General features: G+C 47.8%; 1 protein-coding gene across 1 annotated transcript in view; it reads right to left on the reverse strand.

Moving 5' to 3' along the window:
* Nucleotides 1-1,518: 1,518 nt before the first annotated feature.
* GLT1D1 (glycosyltransferase 1 domain containing 1) overlaps nt 1,519-22,070 on the reverse strand; it is a 472,314-nt gene continuing 451,762 nt past the window's right edge. The window contains exon 12 of the mRNA XM_069215368.1: nt 1,519-4,964. Within this exon, the coding sequence (XP_069071469.1) occupies nt 4,818-4,964 (147 nt within the window). The 3' untranslated portion in view covers nt 1,519-4,817. The remainder of the gene's footprint in view (nt 4,965-22,070) is intronic.

Below are 22,070 nucleotides of genomic sequence, written 5' to 3' on the forward strand. Positions count from 1 at the left end.
TTACTGGCCATGTGTTAGTAGACATGTGTCACTGGCTATGTGTTAGTAGACATGAGTCATTAGGCATGTGTTACTGGGCGTGTGTTACTGGGCATGTGTTAGCAGACATGAGTTATTAGACATGTGTTACTGGCCATGTGTTAGCAGACATGAGTCATTAGGCATGAGTTACTAGGCGTGTGTGATTATGCGTGTGTTACTAGGCGTGTGTTACTGGGTGTGTGTTACTGGACATGTGTTGTTAGACATGTGTTACTGGGCTTGTGTTAGTAGACATGAGTTATTAGGCATGTGTTACTGGCCATGTGTTAGCAGACGTGAGTCATTAGGCATGTGCTACTGGGCTTGTGTGATTATGTGTGTGTTACTGGGCATGAGTTACTGGGTGTGTGTAACTGGACATGTGTTATTAGACATGTTACTGGGCATGTGTTAGTAGACATGAATTATTAGGCATGTGTTACTGGGAGTGTGTGATTAGGCATGTGTTACTGGGTGTGTATTATCAGGCATTTGTTACTACGCAAGTATTAGGCATGCATTATTAGTCATGTGTTATAGAGTATGTGTTGTTGAGCAGGTATTATTAGACATGTATTAATAGGCATACGTTTCTAGGCATGTGTTATTGGGCATGTGTTAGGGGTGTGTGTTAGTGGACGTGTGTTACTGGTCATGTGTTACTGGTCATGTTATTGAGCACGTCTTATTAGGCACGTGTTATTAGGTATGTGTTACTGGGCGTGTATTATGCATGCGTTAGGCATGTGTTATCGAGCATTTGTTGCTGAGCATGTCTTATTTGGCATGTGTTACTGGGCATGTGTTACTGGGCATGTGTTATTAGGCATGTGTTACTGGGCATGTTTTAGGTGTGTGTTACTGGGCATGTGTTACGGGGCGGGTGTTACCTGGTGTGTGTTAGTGGGTGTTATTGTGCATGTGTTACTGGGTGTGTGTTATTGGGAATGTGTTACTGGGTGTGTGTTAGTAGACATTTGTTACTGGCCGTGTGTTACTGGGCATGTGTTATTAGGCATGTGTTGCTGGGCGTGTATTAGGCATGTATTATCGAGCTTATGTTATTGAGCATGTGTTATTAGACATGTTATTACGCATGTGTTACTCGTCATATGTTATTAGGTATGTGTTACTGGGCGTGTGTTATTAGGCATCTGTTACTGGGCGTGTGTTATTAGGCATCTGTTAGTGGCCGTGTGTTACTGGGCATGTGTTATAAGGCATGTGATGCTGGGCGTGTATTAGGCATGTGCTATCGAGCTTATATTATTGAGCATGTGTTATTAGGTATTTGTTAGTGGGTGTGTGTTACTGGGCATGTGTTATTAGGTATGTGTTACTGGGTGTGTGTTATTAGACATGTTATTATGCATGTGTTACTCGTCATATATTATAGCCTTAGAACCTGCCCTAGCGGGCTCTACCGGCTATTAAAGACCCGCTCCCGCGTTAAATGCCCGAGCCGAAGGCGAGGGCATTTAACAAGGGAAAGGGCCTTTAATAGCAGGTAGAGCCCACTACGGCGGGTTCTAAGGCTATTAGAACATTCTGCCACTCAGGGCAGAATGTTCTCTTAAAAAAAACAAATTGCTCACGGAGCCCGAGGGGATTAAAATCCCCTCTGGCTTTGTTCACAGCTCTTGCTGTGAACAAAGAGAACATTGGAATGTTGGCGCTGCGGGCTTTTACCAGCCAGTAAAAGCCCGCAGCACTCCATTGTTTTCAATGGAGCCCCCAGCATTCCAATGTTCTAATATTAGGTATGTGTTACTGGGCGTGTGTTATTAGGCATCTGTTAGTGGGCGTGTGTTACTGGGCATGTGTTAGGTGTGTGTTACTGGGCATGTGTTATTAGGTATGTGTTACTGGGCATGTGTTATTAGGCATCTGTTAGTGGGCGTGTGTTACGGGGCATGTGTTATTAGGTATGTGTTAACGGGCATGTGTTATTAGGCATCTGTTGGTGGACGTATGTTGCTGGGCATGTGTTATTAGGCGTGTGTCACTGGACATGTGCTAAAGGTCACGTGTTATTAGGAGTGTGTCACTGGGCATGTGTTATTAGGCATCTGTTAGTGGGCGTGTGTTACGGTGCATGTGTTATTAGGCACGTGTCACTGGACATGTGCTAAAGGTCACGTGTTATTAGGAGTGTGTCACTGGACATGTTGACTAACACCTGCACAGAGACCGGGAGGGGGCGCAGGAGCCCGCCTGGGAGCTTTTCACGCGCATTTAAAGCTCATTTCGCGCCTCCGGGCAGAGCATCTTATACAAAAGGACCCAATAGATTTCAAGCTGTAATTTGAACCTAACCGGAGAAAAAAGGGTGAATATTCACAAAACATAACAGCGGGAAGATATTGGTCACACAATGTTCCTGTTAAATAACATGTATAGCAAAATGTAAACGCACCTTCCCTCTTCAATGCTCATTAAAAAACAAACCCATCATTAGGACCCTCCTCCGCTCCCCACGGATGCTTTGAACTGCATCAGTCCTCACCCCTGTATCACAAGAGTGACTCCGAGGTACATCATGGTGTGAATTTAAAGTAACGGGAAAAGCGACACCGACTTTTGTACAAAAATATAAACACATCTGATTAAAAAAGAAGCGTCACCGAACGATGCCTTTCTCTACAGGGCGGACTCGTAAACTGACCGCCGGCCCCTGGGTGACAACACGTGCCTCAGTCTTAACTCTCGCCACAAAGTCTACACCCCGGAGCGTTTATGAAAATACATTCACAGTAAAAATGTACATATTGCAGAACTACTGCTTTTAAAGAGCCTCGGGTGACTTTTCTAAACTCATTTCCTATGCGAAGAATGAATGGGAGACTTACTCCTACATTACCCCACAGGGAGTGATAATCACCAATCTTCTTTTTGGCGGGAGGACTTGTTTAGTACTCAGCAGCTCTTTACTACGACAGAGGTAAAGCTGTGTCCTTGTGGCTGGACCAGACGCCACCCTGCGACGCCCTCGTGGTCCAGCGGTAACCACTGAGTGCCCAAGGAGCTCACTCCATATAAACCAGGGCGTTAGTGAAGGAATAATGGCTTCAGGTTCAGTTCCTACACTGTAAAAGGAAGGAGGGAGTTATATCAGCCCGAACAGGCGTGACGTCAGAAGAATCACTCCCCTTGGATGTGTCACCCAAGGACGGCAAGTGCGCTGCCTTCCTCAGCACCGATAAATAAGCATTGGCAAAGTCCAGAAATCTGTCCTGGGCAAGCAGACACCCTGGTGACCATTTGTTTCATGCGAGAATATGTCACAGACATTTAACAAAATATCTCATAGAAAACATTTCACCGCCAAAACATGGAACCAGCATCTTTGCGTCTGTACACTTTTCATGTTTGTTTTTAGTACAGGAGGCTGGTGAGACAACAAAGCTAATTTCTACGCCAGCCCTAAAGAGAGCCTCTAAACTCTGATATACCAAAGCTGACTCTGGGCTCCTAATGCCACCATGGACCACAGCGTCTGAATGAATGAGTGAATATGTTATTCAGAAAGTGGAACAGCTGCCCTTGGGCGTGCTAGCGCTGTATACAATACACAAGCGCTAGACTGAAAACCCAAGTATACAATTTCTCATGAAAGCCAGAGACAGAAGGTACTAGGCCCAGGTGTATGGGAAGCGAGTTTTGGTGTCTCACGGCAGGAAGGCAAAAGAAGGCCTGGCACCCCTGGCAGGACAAACTCTTGCAGGGGTTGCAGCCTGGCCACTTCAAACAGGGTGCAAAGGAGGCTGACACGGCTCAGACCTCTGATCTGATGCCCAGCTTTCTCGCTTTCCTCGGAAGGCGCAGGAATCTGACCCAGTTCGGGTGGCCACTAAAAAAAAGTTTCAACGATTTTGCGAAACAGAGTTTAAAGTTCTATGTCCAGAGATTTTTCCAAAATATTACATCAACATTCAAATATGATTAAAAACTTTCAGCCTCATTATGCGGCTAGTGGTTCTAGAAGCACCAGCTCTGCGTTGGCGGTCGTACCGCCACGGCAGTGGCAGCCCAACCGCCACATTACAAGAGTGGCGGGTGGACCCGCCTAAAAAACGCTATTCGCACCAGGATCAAACAACCTGATGGGGTGAGGGTGGTCAGGCTTGTAACCAGCCAGGGCGGCGTTGTGGCTGACTACAGCCCCTCTTTCCATCAGCCTTTTTAGGGCCGGGAGCCCTCCATGAGAAGGTTGGCGGAAAGCCAGTGGCGGGGCCACAGGGGGCCCACTGCCAGGGTGTTGATCGGCCCCGGTGTGCTATGAGAGAGCACTCGGCTCCTTTAAGGGTCTGACTGGCGGGAACGCTCTATTACAATGTTTCCACCAGTCAAACCGCCTACTGTAATATGGCGGGGGAGATGCCACCGCCATGGCAAGTTTGGTGGTCCTGCGTTGGGACTGCCAAACTCGTAATGAGGCCACATGATTAAATAAGGAAACAAATCTTCACACTTGAAACACACCTTCGGTGACAATGATATATAAATAAATTCACAGAAAAATACAACTTCATTTAAGGAAATTATGTGAAATCCCGCAGACCGTCATCCTTTGTCCTTAATAAAAAAAATTGTGAACCGGGTTAGGGCTGAGCATCTTTGGAGGTTATTTCAATTCTTCATTGCTGGTAAGTATTTCATGTTTCCTATTATGGCACCTTATTTAATGCACAATGACTCCCACCCGGAACAGTCTGGTTTCCATCCTCCACATGATTGACAGTATTCAGTCCAGGAGCTGCATCTTCTGAGCATGGGTCCTCCCTGATGGGTTCCGGTCACTGGAGGCCAGCCACGAGGCTCTGATAAACTTCTCTCTCCAGGTGCCAAGAGTGCTGCTTATTCACATATTCCTTCGCGTTTCCCACAATCTGACTCCTCAAAGTAGGATTACCTATGAGTCTCTCGGCGAGCTGCACAAATTCCTGAAATAAGAACAGAAACTGTTGCAATTAATAGTCACTCACTTTTCTAACTTTTAAACAATTTCACATTTCTTAAAACTCTGAAATAAAACATATGTCTTTCACCTAGCCAAACAAGATTTTATCTTTTCGTTAATTTTTTTTTCAAAGTGTTATCATTTTCAAGATGTTGTAAATCAAGTTCATATATTTCTATTAGCTCTGAGAACCCATGACACTTTATAATTGACAAATACACATTTTTTTAAAATTCCTAAATGGGCTACCTGTTTTTTTGTTAACTTCATTAAAAAGACAAACTCTCAAAACAGCAATTCAAAAATTTTAACTTCTAAATAAAGAAAATGCATTACAAAATCTAAAAGCTACGTAGGGGTTGTTTTTAAGTCAGTATTATCATGTAGAATTAATATCAAGAAGATATAATTGCACACTAAACAAGCATTTGCAATGCAATGGGTCTCCTGTTTGCTCGAGGTAGAGCTATTAGCGTTGTAAATTCCTAACTGGACTTTTCTTGCCACACAAACTGAAAATAAAACGTAAAACAGTTGACATAAGCGAGCAGATTCAAAGCGCCGCTGTGAGGACAGAGAGAGAGACAAAAGGAAAAAGAAGTTCAATCGAGGTCAAAGTTATCGATAAAAGTCGATGGCCAAGGCGGTAACAAAACCGCTACCATTACCAACGAAAACAAAGGATTTTTGAAAGGCAAGCCCAAGAACCAGTGATAGTGAGGGCGTGACGTGGGCGTGGTTAGAAGCCCAGATACATACCAACACGTCGGAAGAAGCGCTTGCACGCAGCTATGGTCAACCTAAAAATGTAACGTAAATAAATGTCCGGGTACTTGGGCACAATGCACAAATGATTTTGCTGTCTGAAACCCAGCAATTTAAAAAATCACAGCATTGGCTGCCGCACAATTACAATTCGCTATGTAATGAACTCCTTTTGTGATTTGAAAAGCTGAAGTGGTGCCTTCTCAAAGAAGGTGTGCGCTGTACCCAATGGACAGCTTCCCCTTTGGACATTGTGTCAGGCGGCCCACATAGGAAACTTTTTTTTTATTATTATTTTTTTTTACAGTAGGTTTCTGCAAAGAACATGGGGCCAGATGTACAAAGCTATTTTGCGGTTGCATAATGCAAAAACCGCGTTTTCCGACTACAAAATGACTTTGTAGGATGTATCGTCTCAATTTTGAAAGTCGTTATCCAGTTACCGACTCGCAAAATAGGGATTGAGACTCACAGTTAGGAAGGGGCGTTCCAAGAACACCCCTTCCTAATTGCAACTTGCAGGCCTGTGTATGATTGTTTTGTGAATGTGGTTGCTAAAAATCACAGTTACCACCAGTTTGTGAATGGGTGTAGGAAGGTAGCCTCTTTCTAGCCTTGTTACTCCCACTTTTAGCCTGTTTGTGAGTATATGTCAGGGTGTTTTCACTGTCTCACTGGGATCCTGGTAGCCAGAGCCCAGTGCTCACAGTGAAAACCCTATGTTGTCAGTGTGTTTGGTATGTGTCACTGGGATCCTGCTAGCCAGGACCCCAGTGCTCATAAGTTTGTGGCCTATATGTGTTCCATGTGTGGTGCCTAACTGTCTCTCTGAGGCTCTGCTAACCAGAACCTCAGTGGTTATGCTCTCTCTGCTTTCCAAATTTGTCACTACAGGCTAGTGACTAAATTTACCAATTCACATTGGCATACTGGTACACCCACATAATTCCCTGGTATATGGTACTGAGGTACCCAGGGTATTGGGGTTCCAGGAGATCCCTATGGGCTGCAGCATTTCTTTTGCCACCAATAGGGAGCTCTGACAATTCTTACACAGGCCTGCCACTGCAGCCTGCGTGAAATAACGTCCACGTTATTTCACAGCCAGTTACCACTGCACATAAGTAACTTATAAGTCACCTATATGTCTAACCTTCACCTGGTGAAGGTTGGGTGCAAAGTTACTTAGTGTGTGGGCAGCATGGCACTAGCCAAGGTGCCCCCACATCGTTCAGGGCAAATTCCCCGGACTTTGTGAGTGCGGGGACACCATTACATGCGTGCACTATACATAGATCACTACCTATGTATAGCGTCACAATGGTAACTCCGAACATGGCCATGTAACATGTCTAAGATCATGGAATTGTCACCCCAATTCCATTCTGGTGTTGGGGGGATGTGAGAAGGTAGCCTCTTTCTAGCCTTGTTACCCCCACTTTTGGCCTGTTTGTGAGTGTATGTCAGAGTGTTTGTCACTGTTTTCACTGTCTCACTGGGATCCTGATAGCCAGGCCTCAGTGCCCATAGTGAAAACACTATATTTTCAGTATGGTTGTTATGTGTCACTGGGATCCTGCTGGTCAGGACCCCAGTGCTCATAGGTTTGTGGCCTATATGTATGTGTCACTGGGACCCTGTCACACAGGGCCCCAGTGCTCATAGGTGTGCATGTATATGTTCCCTGTGTGGTGACTAACTGTCTCACTGAGGCTCTGCTAACCAGAACCTCAGTGGTTATGCTCTCTCATTACTTTCAAATTGTCACTAACAGGCTAGTGACCAATTTTACCAATTTACATTGGCTTACTGGAACACCCTTATAATTCCCTAGTATATGGTACTGAGGTACCCAGGGTATTGGGGTTCCAGGAGATCCCTATGGGCTGCAGCATTTCTTTTGCCACCCATAGGGAGCTCTGACAATTCTTACACAGGCCTGCCACTGCAGCCTGAGTGAAATAACGTCCACGTTATTTCACAGCCATTTTACACTGCACTTAAGTAATTTATAAGTCACCTATATGTCTAACCTTTACCTGGTAAAGGTTAGGTGCAAAGTTACTTAGTGTGAGGGCACCCTGGCACTAGCCAAGGTGCCCCCACATTGTTCAGAGCCAATTCCCTGAACTTTGTGAGTGCGAGGACACCATTACACGCGTGCACTACATATAGGTCACTACCTATATGTAGCTTCACCATGGTAACTCCGAATATGGTCATGTAACATGTCTATGATCATGGAATTGCCCCCTCTATACCATCCTGGCATAGTTGGCACAATCCCATGATCCCAGTGGTCTGTAGCACAGACCCTGGTACTGCCAAACTGCCCTTCCTGGGGTTTCACTGCAGCTGCTGCTGCTGCCAACCCCTCAGACAGGCATCTGCCCTCCTGGGGTCCAGCCAGGCCTGGCCCAGGATGGCAGAACAAAGAACTTCCTCTGAGAGAGGGTGTGACACCCTCTCCCTTTGGAAAATGGTGTGAAGGCAGGGGAGGAGTAGCCTCCCCCAGCCTCTGGAAATGCTTTCTTGGGCACAGATGTGCCCAATTCTGCATAAGCCAGTCTACACCGGTTCAGGGACCCCTTAGCCCCTGCTCTGGCGCGAAACTGGACAAAGGAAAGGGGAGTGACCACTCCCCTGACCTGCACCTCCCCTGGGAGGTGTCCAGAGCTCCTCCAGTGTGCTCCAGACCTCTGCCATCTTGGAAACAGAGGTGCTGCTGGCACACTGGACTGCTCTGAGTGGCCAGTGCCACCAGGTGACGTCAGAGACTCCTGCTGATAGGCTCCTTCATGTGTTAGTAGCCTATCCTCTCTCCTAGGTAGCCAAACCCTCTTTTCTGGCTATTTAGGGTCTCTGTCTCTGGGGAAACTTTAGATAACGAATGCAAGAGCTCATCTGAGTTCCTCTGCATCTCCCTCTTCACCTTCTGATAAGGAAACGACCGCTGACCGCGCTGGAAGCCTGCAAACCTACAACATAGTAGCAAAGACGACTACTGCAACTCTGTAACGCTGATCCTGCCGCCTTCTCGACTGTTTTCCTGCTTGTGCATGCTGTGGGGGTAGCCTGCCTCCTCTCTGCACCAGAAGCTCCGAAGAAATCTCCCGTGGGTCGACAGAATCTTCCCCCTGCAACCGCAGGCACCAAAAAGGTGCATTACCGGTCCCTTGGGTCTCCTCTCAGCACGACGAGCGAGGTCCCTCGAATCCAGCGACTCTGTCCAAGTGACCCCCACAGTCCAGTGACTCTTCAGTCCTAGTTTGGTGGAGGTAAGTCCTTGCCTCACCTCGCTGGGCTGCATTGCTGGGAACCGCGACTTTGCAAGCTACTCCGGCCCCTGTGCACTTCCGGCGGAAATCCTTTGTGCACAGCCAAGCCTGGGTCCACGGCACTCTAACCTGCATTGCACGACTTTCTAAGTTGGTCTCCGGCGACGTGGGACTCCTTTGTGCAACTTCGGCGAGCACCGTTTCACGCATCCTCGTAGTGCCTGTTTCTGGCACTTCTCCGGGTGCTACCTGCTTCAGTGAGGGCTCTTTGTCTTGCTCGACGTCCCCTCTCTCTTCAGGTCTAATTTACGACCTCCTGGTCCCTCCTGGGCCCCAGCAGCGTCCAAAAACGCCAAACGCACGATTTGCGCCTAGCAAGGCTTGTTGGCGTCCTTCCGGCGGGAAAACACTTCTGCACGACTCTCCAAGGCGAGAGGGATCCGTCCACCAAAGGGGAAGTCTCTAGCCCTTTTCGTTCCTGCAGAAACCTCAGCTTCTTCTGTCCAGTCGAAGCTTCTTTGCACCCGCAGCTGGCATTTCCTGGGCATTTGCCCATCTCCGACTTGCTTGTGACTTTTGGACTTGGTCCCCTTGTTCCACAGGTACCCTAGATTGGAAATCCACAGTTGTTGCATTGCTGGTTTGTGTCTTTCCTGCATTATTCCTCTAACACAACTACTTTGTCCTTAGGGGAACTTTAGTGCACTTTGCACTCACTTTTCAGGGTCTTGGGGAGGGTTATTTTTCTAACTCTCACTATTTTCTAATAGTCCCAGCGACCCTCTACAAGGTCACATAGGTTTGGGGTCCATTCGTGGTTCGCATTCCACTTTTGGAGTATATGGTTTGTGTTGCCCCTATCCCTATGTTTCCCCATTGCATCCTATTGTAACTATACATTGTTTGCACTGTTTTCTAAGACTATACTGCATATTTTTGCTATTGTGTATATATATCTTGTGTATATTTCCTATCCTCTCACTGAGGGTACACTCTAAGATACTTTGGCATATTGTCATAAAAATAAAGTACCTTTATTTTTAGTATAACTGTGTATTGTGTTTTCTTATGATATTGTGCATATGACACTAAGTGGTACTGTAGTAGCTTCACACGTCTCCTAGTTCAGCCTAAGCTGCTCTGCTAAGCTACCATTATCTATCAGCCTAAGCTGCTAGACACCCTATACACTAATAAGGGATAACTGGGCCTGGTGCAAGGTGCAAGTACCCCTTGGTACTCACTACAAGCCAGTCCAGCCTCCTACATTGGTTGTGCAGTGGTGGGATAAGTGCTTGAGACTACTTACCACTCTTGTCATTGTACTTTTCATAAGAGAAAAATATACAAAACAAGGTCAGTGTATATACACATAGCCAAAAAGTTTTGCATTTCCTCTTTTCACTCTTTTCTAAGTGCTGAAAAGAACTCCTAAACTTTCAAAAAGTTCTTAAAAGTTTAAAAAGTTTTTTTCTGTCTTTCCAAAAAGTTCTGAAAACTTTTGTCTCTTTCTCTATCACTTTAACTCTCTCTAAAAAAATGTCTGGCACAGGCCAAAGTGTTGATCTGTCCAAACTTGCATATGACAACCTTAGCTGGAAAAGAGCAAGGAGTCTCTGTATAGAGAGAGGTTTGAGTGTAGGGAAGAATCCTGCCTTGGAACTGTTAATTAACATGCTTAGAGAACAGGATAAGGCCATAGGTGCCCCATCTGTTGAAAAAGTACCTAATAGTTCCCAATCTGATTCAGGGACTCCCCCAGGAAAAGATTCAGGAAAGAAACTTCCTAGCCTGCCCATTACTAGACAATCTAGCATAGATGGTAATGATGATGAGCCACACCAAATAAATAGTGTTGTCTCACATCATAGCAAAAGCATTTATTCTCACCATACTGTTAGTAATGTTTCTGTAAACCAAGCTGTTAAGTTGGCTTCTGTAAGGGACAGGTCTCCTTCTGTTCATTCCCATCATAGCTCTGTTTCTAGAAATGTCCCTCCCACCAACCCTGATGACAGAATGTTAGAGAGGGAACTCAATAAGTTGAGGGTGGAACAAACCAGACTGAAGCTTAAAAAGCAACAGCTGGATTTGGATAGACAGTCTTTTGAATTAGAGAAGGAAAGACAGAAGTTGGGTTTAGATACCCATGGTGGCAGCAGCAGTATTCCCCATAGTCATCCTGCAAAAGAGCATGATTCCAGGAATCTGCACAAGATAGTTCCCCCTTATAAGGAGGGGGATGACATTAACAAGTGGTTTGCTGCACTTGAGAGGGCCTGTGTTGTACAGGATGTCCCTCAAAAGCAGTGGGCTGCTATCCTATGGCTATCATTTAGTGGAAAGGGTAGGGATAGACTCCTTACTGTGAAAGAAAATGATGCCAATAATTTTACAGTTCTTAAGAATGCACTCCTGGATGGTTATGGCTTAACCACTGAACAGTACAGGATAAAGTTCAGAGAGACCAAAAAGGAGTCTTCACAAGACTGGGTTGATTTCATTGACCATTCAGTGAAGGCCTTGGAGGGGTGGTTACATGGCAGTAAAGTTACTGATTATGAAAGCCTGTATAACACAATCCTGAGAGAGCATATACTTAATAATTGTGTGTCTGATTTGTTGCACCAGTACCTGGTAGACTCTGATCTGACCTCTCCCCAAGAATTGGGAAAGAAGGCAGACAAATGGGTCAGAACAAGGGTGAACAGAAAAGTTCATACAGGGGGTGACAAAGATGGCAATAAGAAGAAAGATGGTGAAAAATCTCAAGATAAGCATGGGGATAAGGGTAAAACCAAAGATCCCACTTCAAATCTTAAACACTCTTCAGAGGGTGGGGATAAAACAAATTCTTCCTCTTCTTCCCAACCTGCACACATTAAAAAGCCTTGGTGCTTTGTGTGTAAAAACAGAGGCCATAGGCCAGGGGATAAGTCCTGTCCAGGTAAACCCCCTGAGCCTACCACCACTAATACATCAAGCTCTAGTGCCCCTAGCAGTAGTGGTACTAGTGGTGGGACTGCTGGCAACAGTCAAGCAAAGGGTGTAGTTGGGTTCACTTATGGGTCCATAGTGGAAACTGATGTAATCAGTCCCAAGACAGTTTCTGTCACACCTAGTGGCATTGGCCTTGCCACACTGGCTGCTTGTCCCCTTACAATGGATAAGTACAGACAGACAGTTTCAATAAATGGTGTTGAGGCCTTGGCCTACAGGGACACAGGTGCCAGTTTCACTTTGGTGACTGAAAACCTAGTGCCTCCTGAACAACACATCATTGGACAACAGTATAAGATTATTGATGTCCATAACTCCACTAAGTTTCTTCCCTTAGCTATAATTCAGTTTAGTTGGGGTGGACTTACTGGCCCTAAGCAGGTGGTGGTATCACCTAGCTTACCTGTAGACTGTCTCTTAGGTAATGACCTAGAGGCCTCAGGTTGGGCTGATGTAGAGTTTTATGCCCATGCAGCCATGCTGGGCATCCCTGAGGAATTGTTCCCTCTCATTTCAACTGAAATGAAAAAGCAAAGGAGAGAAGGCCTGAAAACTCAGGATCCCTCTCCATCAACAGGTAAAAAGGGTATCACAGTATCCCCTAACCACCCTACCATTCAGGATACTATTCCTGTGGTGGGAGAAACCTCTCCTGGGGTGGCACCTGTTCCAAGGGAATCATCAGCTGGCAAAGCTGGACTCCCTGAGGTGGAAGTACCTCTCTGTGGGATAACTAACATTGGTGAGAAAAAGAGCACCATTTTAGTTAACATGGAGCATCCCTCCAACCCTCCCAGAGAAACTTTAGTGCAAAAACCCTGCACTACCTCACAACACTTAGGACAGCATCCCTGCCCTAGTGTGGAGCTCATAGGACAGCATCCCTGCCCTGCTCCAACTCAAGAGAAACAGCATCCCTGTTCTCTCTTCCAGCCAGATGGACAAAGTTTTTGCCCAGCTATGGCTTTTCTGAGACAGCATCCCTGTCTGGCATTTCCATCACTACAAATAGGTTCAGTGGACAATTCCCACTGCTCTAAACTAAAACTTACTGATAGAAACTCTGAAAATACATCTTCACATTGTTGCTTAGCTAAAAAACTTCAAACAGGGTGGTTTACATCCCCACAGGGAAGTAACCATATAGTGGATGATAAAGGGAGTAACCAATCTATTGCAGAGCTACTCTCTACTTATCACCACTTAGACAATAAAGTCTCAACTGGCCAAGGTTAGCCTTATTGTCCTTCGTTTGGGGGGGGGGTTGTGTGAGAAGGTAGCCTCTTTCTAGCCTTGTTACCCCCACTTTTGGCCTGTTTGTGAGTGTATGTCAGAGTGTTTGTCACTGTTTTCACTGTCTCACTGGGATCCTGATAGCCAGGCCTCAGTGCCCATAGTGAAAACACTATATTTTCAGTATGGTTGTTATGTGTCACTGGGATCCTGCTGGTCAGGACCCCAGTGCTCATAGGTTTGTGGCCTATATGTATGTGTCACTGGGACCCTGTCACACAGGGCCCCAGTGCTCATAGGTGTGCATGTATATGTTCCCTGTGTGGTGACTAACTGTCTCACTGAGGCTCTGCTAACCAGAACCTCAGTGGTTATGCTCTCTCATTACTTTCAAATTGTCACTAACAGGCTAGTGACCAATTTTACCAATTTACATTGGCTTACTGGAACACCCTTATAATTCCCTAGTATATGGTACTGAGGTACCCAGGGTATTGGGGTTCCAGGAGATCCCTATGGGCTGCAGCATTTCTTTTGCCACCCATAGGGAGCTCTGACAATTCTTACACAGGCCTGCCACTGCAGCCTGAGTGAAATAACGTCCACGTTATTTCACAGCCATTTTACACTGCACTTAAGTAACTTATAAGTCACCTATATGTCTAACCTTTACCTGGTAAAGGTTAGGTGCAAAGTTACTTAGTGTGAGGGCACCCTGGCACTAGCCAAGGTGCCCCCACATTGTTCAGAGCCAATTCCCTGAACTTTGTGAGTGCGAGGACACCATTACACGCGTGCACTACATATAGGTCACTACCTATATGTAGCTTCACCATGGTAACTCCGAATATGGCCATGTAACATGTCTATGATCATGGAATTGCCCCCTCTATACCATCCTGGCATAGTTGGCACAATCCCATGATCCCAGTGGTCTGTAGCACAGACCCTGGTACTGCCAAACTGCCCTTCCTGGGGTTTCACTGCAGCTGCTGCTGCTGCCAACCCCTCAGACAGGCATCTGCCCTCCTGGGGTCCAGCCAGGCCTGGCCCAGGATGGCAGAACAAAGAACTTCCTCAGAGAGAGGGTGTGACACCCTCTCCCTTTGGAAAATGGTGTGAAGGCAGGGGAGGAGTAGCCTCCCCCAGCCTCTGGAAATGCTTTCTTGGGCACAGATGTGCCCAATTCTGCATAAGCCAGTCTACACCGGTTCAGGGACCCCTTAGCCCCTGCTCTGGCGCGAAACTGGACAAAGGAAAGGGGAGTGACCACTCCCCTGACCTGCACCTCCCCTGGGAGGTGTCCAGAGCTCCTCCAGTGTGCTCCAGACCTCTGCCATCTTGGAAACAGAGGTGCTGCTGGCACACTGGACTGCTCTGAGTGGCCAGTGCCACCAGGTGACGTCAGAGACTCCTGCTGATAGGCTCCTTCAGGTGTTAGTAGCCTATCCTCTCTCCTAGGTAGCCAAACCCTCTTTTCTGGCTATTTAGGGTCTCTGTCTCTGGGGAAACTTTAGATAACGAATGCAAGAGCTCATCCGAGTTCCTCTGCATCTCCCTCTTCACCTTCTGATAAGGAAACGACCGCTGACCGCGCTGGAAGCCTGCAAACCTGCAACATAGTAGCAAAGACGACTACTGCAACTCTGTAACGCTGATCCTGCCGCCTTCTCGACTGTTTTCCTGCTTGTGCATGCTGTGGGGGTAGCCTGCCTCCTCTCTGCACCAGAAGCTCTGAAGAAATCTCCCGTGGGTCGACGGAATCTTCCCCCTGCAACCGCAGGCACCAAAAAGCTGCATTACCGGTCCCTTGGGTCTCCTCTCAGCACGACGAGCGAGGTCCCTCGAATCCAGCGACTCTGTCCAAGTGACCCCCACAGTCCAGTGACTCTTCAGTCCAAGTTTGGTGGAGGTAAGTCCTTGCCTCACCTCGCTGGGCTGCATTGCTGGGAACCGCGACTTTGCAAGCTACTCCGGCCCCTGTGCACTTCCGGCGGAAATCCTTTGTGCACAGCCAAGCCTGGGTCCACGGCACTCTAACCTGCATTGCACGACTTTCTAAGTTGGTCTCCGGCGACGTGGGACTCCTTTGTGCAACTTCGGCGAGCACCGTTTCACGCATCCTCGTAGTGCCTGTTTCTGGCACTTCTCCGGGTGCTACCTGCTTCAGTGAGGGCTCTTTGTCTTGCTCGACGTCCCCTCTCTCTTCAGGTCCAATTTACGACCTCCTGGTCCCTCCTGGGCCCCAGCAGCGTCCAAAAATGCCAAACGCACGATTTGCGCCTAGCAAGGCTTGTTGGCGTCCTTCCGGCGGGAAAACACTTCTGCACGCCTCTCCAAGGCGAGAGGGATCCGTCCACCAAAGGGGAAGTCTCTAGCCCTTTTCGTTCCTGCAGAAACCTCAGCTTCTTCTGTCCAGTCGAAGCTTCTTTGCACCCGCAGCTGGCATTTCCTGGGCATCTGCCCATCTCCGACTTGCTTGTGACTTTTGGACTTGGTCCCCTTGTTCCACAGGTACCCTAGATTGGAAATCCACAGTTGTTGCATTGCTGGTTTGTGTCTTTCCTGCATTATTCCTCTAACACGACTACTTTGTCCTTAGGGGAACTTTAGTGCACTTTGCACTCACTTTTCAGGGTCTTGGGGAGGGTTATTTTTCTAACTCTCACTATTTTCTAATAGTCCCAGCGACCCTCTACAAGGTCACATAGGTTTGGGGTCCATTCGTGGTTCGCATTCCACTTTTGGAGTATATGGTTTGTGTTGCCCCTATCCCTATGTTTCCCCATTGCATCCTATTGTAACTATACATTGTTTGCACTGTTTTCTAAGACTATACTGCATATTTTTGCTATTGTGTATATATATCTTGTGTATATTTCCTATCCTCTCACTGAGGGTACACTCTAAGATACTTTGGCATATTGTCATAAAAATAAAGTACCTTTATTTTTAGTATAACTGTGTATTGTGTTTTCTTATGATATTGTGCATATGACACTAAGTGGTACTGTAGTAGCTTCACACGTCTCCTAGTTCAGCCTAAGCTGCTCTGCTAAGCTACCATTATCTATCAGCCTAAGCTGCTAGACACCCTATACACTAATAAGGGATAACTGGGCCTGGTGCAAGGTGCAAGTACCCCTTGGTACTCACTACAAACCAGTCCAGCCTCCTACAGGGGACAATTCCATGATCCCCCGGGTCTCTAGCACAGAACCCGGGTACTGCCAAACTGCCTTTACGGGGTCTCCACTGCAGCTGCTGCCAACCCCTCAGACAGGTTTCTGCCCTCCTGGGGTCCAGGCAGCCCTGGCCCAGGAAGGCAAAACAAAGGATTTCCTCTGAGAGAGGGTGTTACACCCTCTCCCTTTGGAAATAGGTGTGAAGGGCTGGGGAGGAGTAGCCTCCCACAGCCTCTGGAAATGCTTTGATGGGCACAGATGGTGCCCATCTCTGCATAAGCCAGTCTACACCAGTTCAGGGATCTCCCAGCCCTGCTCTGGCGCGAAACTGGACAAAGGAAAGGGGAGTGACCACTCCCCTGACCAGTACCTCCCACGGGAGGTGCCCAGAGCTCCTCCAGTGTGTCCCAGACCTCTGCCATCTTGGAAACAGAGGTGTTGGGGGCACACTGGGCTGCTCTGAGTGGCCAGTGCCAGTAGGGGACGTCAGAGGCTCCTTCTGATAGGCTCTTACCTCTCTTGGTAGCCAATCCTCCTTCCTAGGTAGCCAAACCTCCTTTTCTGGCTATTTAGGGTCTCTGCTTTGGGGATCTCACCAGATAACGAATGCAAGAGCTCACCAGAGTTCCTCTGCATCTCCCTCTTCACCTTCTACCAAAGGATCGACAGCTGACTGCTCCAGGAGGCCTGCAAAACCGCAACAAATTAGCAAGACGACTACCAGCAACATTGTAGCACCTAATCCTGCTGGCTTTCTCGACTGTTTCCAGGTGGAGCATGCTCTGGGGGTAGCCTGCCTTCACCCTGCACCAGAAGCTCCGAAGAAATCTCCCGTGGGTCAACGGAATCTTCCCCCTGCTAACGCAGGCACCAAAAGACTGCATCACCAGTCCTCTGGGTCCCCTCTCATCCTGACAAGCGTGGTCCCTGGAACACAGCAACTCTGTCCAAGTGACTCCCACAGTCCAGTGACTCTTCAGTCCAAGTTTGGTGGAGGTAAGTCCTTGCCTCCCCATGCTAGACTGCATTGCTGGGTACCTCGTGATTTGCAGCTGCTCCGGCTCCTGTACACTCTTCCAGGATTTCCTTCGTGCACAGCCCAGCCTGGGTCCCGACACTCTAACCTGCAATGCACAACCTCCTGAGTTGTCCTCTGGCGTCGTGGGACTCCCTTATGTGTCTTCGGGTGAGCTCCGGTTCACTCCTCTTCCAAGTGCCTGATCCGGTACTTCTGCGGGTGCTGCCTGCTTCTGTGAGGGCTCCCTGCATTGCTGAACGCCCCCTCTGTCTCCTCATCCAAGTGGCGACATCCTGGTCCCTCCTGGTCCACAGCAGCACCCAAAAACCCTAACCGCGACCCTTGCAGCTAGCAAGGCTTGTTTGCAGTGTTTCTGCGTGGGAACACGTCTGCAAGCTTCATCGCGACGTGGGACATCCGTCTTCCAAAGGAGAAGTCCCTAGCTCTCTTCTTTCTTGCAGAACTCCAAGCTTCTTCCAACCGGTGGCAGCTTCCTTGCACCTTCAGCTGGGGTTTCCTGGGCTCCTGCCCCCTCTTGACACTGTCACGACTCTTGGACTTGGTCCCCTTGTCTTACAGGTACTCAGGTCCGGAAATCCACTGTTGTTGCATTGCTGGTGTTTGTTCTTCCTGCAGAATCCTCCTATCACGACTTCTGTGCTCTCTGGACGTAGTAGGTGCACTTTACACCTATCTTTCAGGGTCTTGGGGTGGGCTATTTTTCTAACCCTCACTGTTTTCTTACAGTCCCAGCGACCCTCTACAAGCTCACATAGGTCTGGGGTCCATTCGTGGTTCGCATTCTACTTTTGGAGTATATGGTTTGTGTTGTGCCTATACCTATGCTTGCCTATTGCAACCTATTGTAATTCTACACTGTTTGCATTACTTTTCTTGCTCTTACTTACCTAATTTTGGTTTGTGTACATATAACTTGTGTATATTACTTACCTTCTTACTGAGGGTACTCACTGAGATACTTTTGGCATATTGTCATAAAAATAAAGTACCTTTATTTTTAGTAACTCTGTGTATTGTGTTTTCTTATGATATTGTGCATATGACACCAGTGGTATAGTAGGAGCTTTGCATGTCTCCTAGTTCAGCCTAAGCTGGTTTGCCATAGCTACCTTCTATCAGTCTAAGCTGCTAGAAACACCTCCTCTACAGTAATAAGGGATAACTGGACCTGGCACAAGGTGTAAGTACCTTTGGTACCCACTACAAGCCAGGCCAGCCTCCTACAATGGGGCGCCAACATTTTTTCAGAGCAGGCTCGAAAAATGAAACTGAAACGTTTAATTTTTTTTTTTAAATGCATCCCATTTTCCTTTAAAGAAAACAGGCTGCATTTAAAAAATAAAAAAAAATGCTTTATTTAAAAAACAGTCACAGACATGGTGGTCTGCTGACCCCAACAGGACACCATCCCTCTGAGTGCAGCCATTCACAAATGGGTCACAATTTGCACCCTGCCTCATGAATATAGATGAGGCAGGTCCCTTGCGACCCATTTGCGAATCGCTAACAGTGTGCTTCACACTGTTGTACATTTTGTTTTGCGTGTTGCAATTTGTGATTTGCAGAAAAGCATAAATTGTGAGTCGCAAAACAGAATGGTCGTACATCTGGCCCATGCGCTGCGTTAGAAAAAAAAAAAAGATTACCACTTGGAAACGCAAACACAGGGGTGACAGTCTGATGTTCCTTGAAGACCACCATTCCTGTCTCTCTAGCAATTACAAAGGGTCGCAAATAAGGACCTGCCTAATTAATACCAGCTAGAGAGGTGCTCTGAGACTGAAGACTTTGTAACATGATTCATTAGTACATGGATGGCATCACAAAATTACAGACAGGTCTCAAAAACTGATGCACAATTTGTACCCAATATTCTGTGACTTGCCTTTTTTGTAAATCAGGCCCTTTGTTTAGGAAAGTCTATTTTAGCGTGCTTTTCCAAGAAGCCTTGTGAATTACATTTCTAGGTTCCAGTGGATTTTCACTGTGGCGGAAACAGCGCTGCGTGTAAATATAGCTCCTCTGGCAAAGAAATATCCATGGAAAATGGAGTTCGCCTTAACGCATATGTTCGCAGCTCTTCTGAAATGGAGTCAATATTCTGTGAAGTGGTAGTCGCTGTGACCAGCGTGGCGGGAGAGCCCTCAAGGCATCACTAGTGACTGGGCTAAGGTCATCACAAGGTCCCTGCAGCTGTGGCCCCGCCCCTGGCTGCACCCACAGATCCAGACCTCAGGGCAAGAAAGCCAGAGACTGAAGGACCTCTCGCAGGGAGGATCAGCTCTCAGTGCCTCAGGAATGGGACTGAGGGCAGAACAGAGGCAGGAGCTCCCGGGGAACGCTGGCTGGCATCTGTCCAAGCGAAGGTCTCCACGCCAAGGGAAGCAGAACTCACATGGAGGAGGACATGTGATCCCCAAGAGAGTACACAGCTTCTGAACTGCTCCTGTAGAATGACGTACTAGCAGCTAATGACACCAGAGGGCTCACAAGCAGCGCTAGGTTAGCGAACCTGCGAGTCATGGGGTTTCCAAGCGCTACTGGCCAGGAAGACCTCGGATCTTCACTCAAAATGTGAGGATTGTTACCAGAGTCAGAAGAGGAGTCAGTCTGCCCAATGATGGAAAGCTGGAGGCCCGGACCATTGAGCGGCCGCTAGGACCACCCAGATCCCACAAATCAGACAGGTGAGCTTGAGGTACCACGAAGGCGAAAGCGACTAACCCTGGTCCAAGACCCGAGCCTACAGAAGAAAGCGCTAGAAGAAGAGAGAACTGGTGGCGCTGGACATCACCCGCGCCGGACCTCACCCGCGCCGGACATCACCCGCGCCACCCGCGCCGGACATCACCCGCGCCGGACATCACCCGCGCTCAGCACCACCGGGTGTAGCTTCAACTGGGAAGACGTGACGGTAGATGTGAAAAATCTAATCCAATTGAAAAGCAATGATTTCAGGCAGAAAAAATCCACATACTTCGCATTATTTCTGGGTCTGTATGAAGTATTTGCGCTCCCCGTGTAAACGAAATGCCTATTGGTTCTCTACGAGGAAATTTGGCATTTTTTAATTGCATTGATTTTTAGAAAATGGACACAGTCTCCAAATTCCGCATTTCTACTTAACAGTTTCTCTCTGCCTCCTTTTAACCTCTGTCTGGACCTGCACAACTTAGGGGCAGACAGGCACAGACAGTGATGCATGGACTGCCACCCTAGGTGGCGCACTGCACACAGTGATGCAAGCACCACCACACTCAGTGGTGCACTGCACACAGTGATTCAAGCACCACCACACTCAGTGGTGCACTGCACACAGTGATGCAAGCACTACCACACTCAGTGGTGCAATGTACATAGTGATGCAAGCACTACCACACTCAATGGTGCACTGCACACAGTGATGCAAGCACCACCACACTCAGTGGTGCACTGCACACAGTGATGCAAGCTCTACCACACTCAGTGGTGCACTGCACACAGTGATGCAAGCTCTACCACACTCAGTGGTGCAATGTACATAGTGATGCAAGCACTACCACACTCAATGGTGCACTACCACCCTAAGTGGAGCACTGCACACAGTGATAGAAGAACCACCACAATCAATAGTGCACTACCACACAGTCATGCAAGGACTACCACACTCAGTGGTGCACTGCAAACAGTGATCCAAGAACGACCACAATCAATAGTGCACTACCACCCTAAGTGGAGCACTGCACACAGTGATTCAAGCACCACCACACTCAGTGGTGCACTGCACACAGTGATGCAAGCAATACCACACTCATCGGTGCACTGCCAGATAGTGATGCAACGACTACCACACTCAATGGAACACTGCTGCACAGTGATGCAAGCGCTACCACACTCAGCGGTGCACTGCCACACAGTGATAGAAGCAATACCGCACTCAGCGGTGCACTGTACATGCTGATGCAACGATTACCACACTCAATGGAACACTGCTGCACAGTGATGCAAGCTCTACCACACTCAGCGGTGCACTGTACATAGTGATGCAAACAATACCACACTCAGCGGAGCACTACACACAGTGATGCAAGCACTACCACACTCAGTGGAGCTCTGCGCACTGTGATGCAAGCACTACCACACTCAGTGGAGCACTGCACACAGTGATGCAAGCACTACTACACTCAATGGTGCACTACCACACAGCGATGCAAGCAATACCACACTCAGCGGTCCACTGCCATACAGTGATGCAACGACTACCACACTCAGTTGTGCACTGCCACACAGTGATGCAAGCACTACCACACTCAGCGGTGCACTGCCACACAGTGATGCAACGACTACCACACTCAGCGGTGCACTGCACACAGTGATGCAAGCACTACCACACTCAATGGTGCACTACCACACAGTGATGCAACCAATACCACACTCAGCAGTGCACTGCCACACAGTGATGCGACTACCACACTCAGCGGTGCAGTGCCACACAGTGATGCAAGCACTACCACACTCAGTGGAACACTGCACACAGTGATGTAAGCACTACCACAATCAGTGGAGCACTGCACACAGTGATGAAAGCTCTACCACACTCAGCAGTGCAC

The sequence above is a fragment of the Pleurodeles waltl genome, chromosome 11 (genome assembly GCF_031143425.1).
Source record: "Pleurodeles waltl isolate 20211129_DDA chromosome 11, aPleWal1.hap1.20221129, whole genome shotgun sequence".
Taxonomy (NCBI): Eukaryota; Metazoa; Chordata; class Amphibia; order Caudata; family Salamandridae; genus Pleurodeles; species Pleurodeles waltl.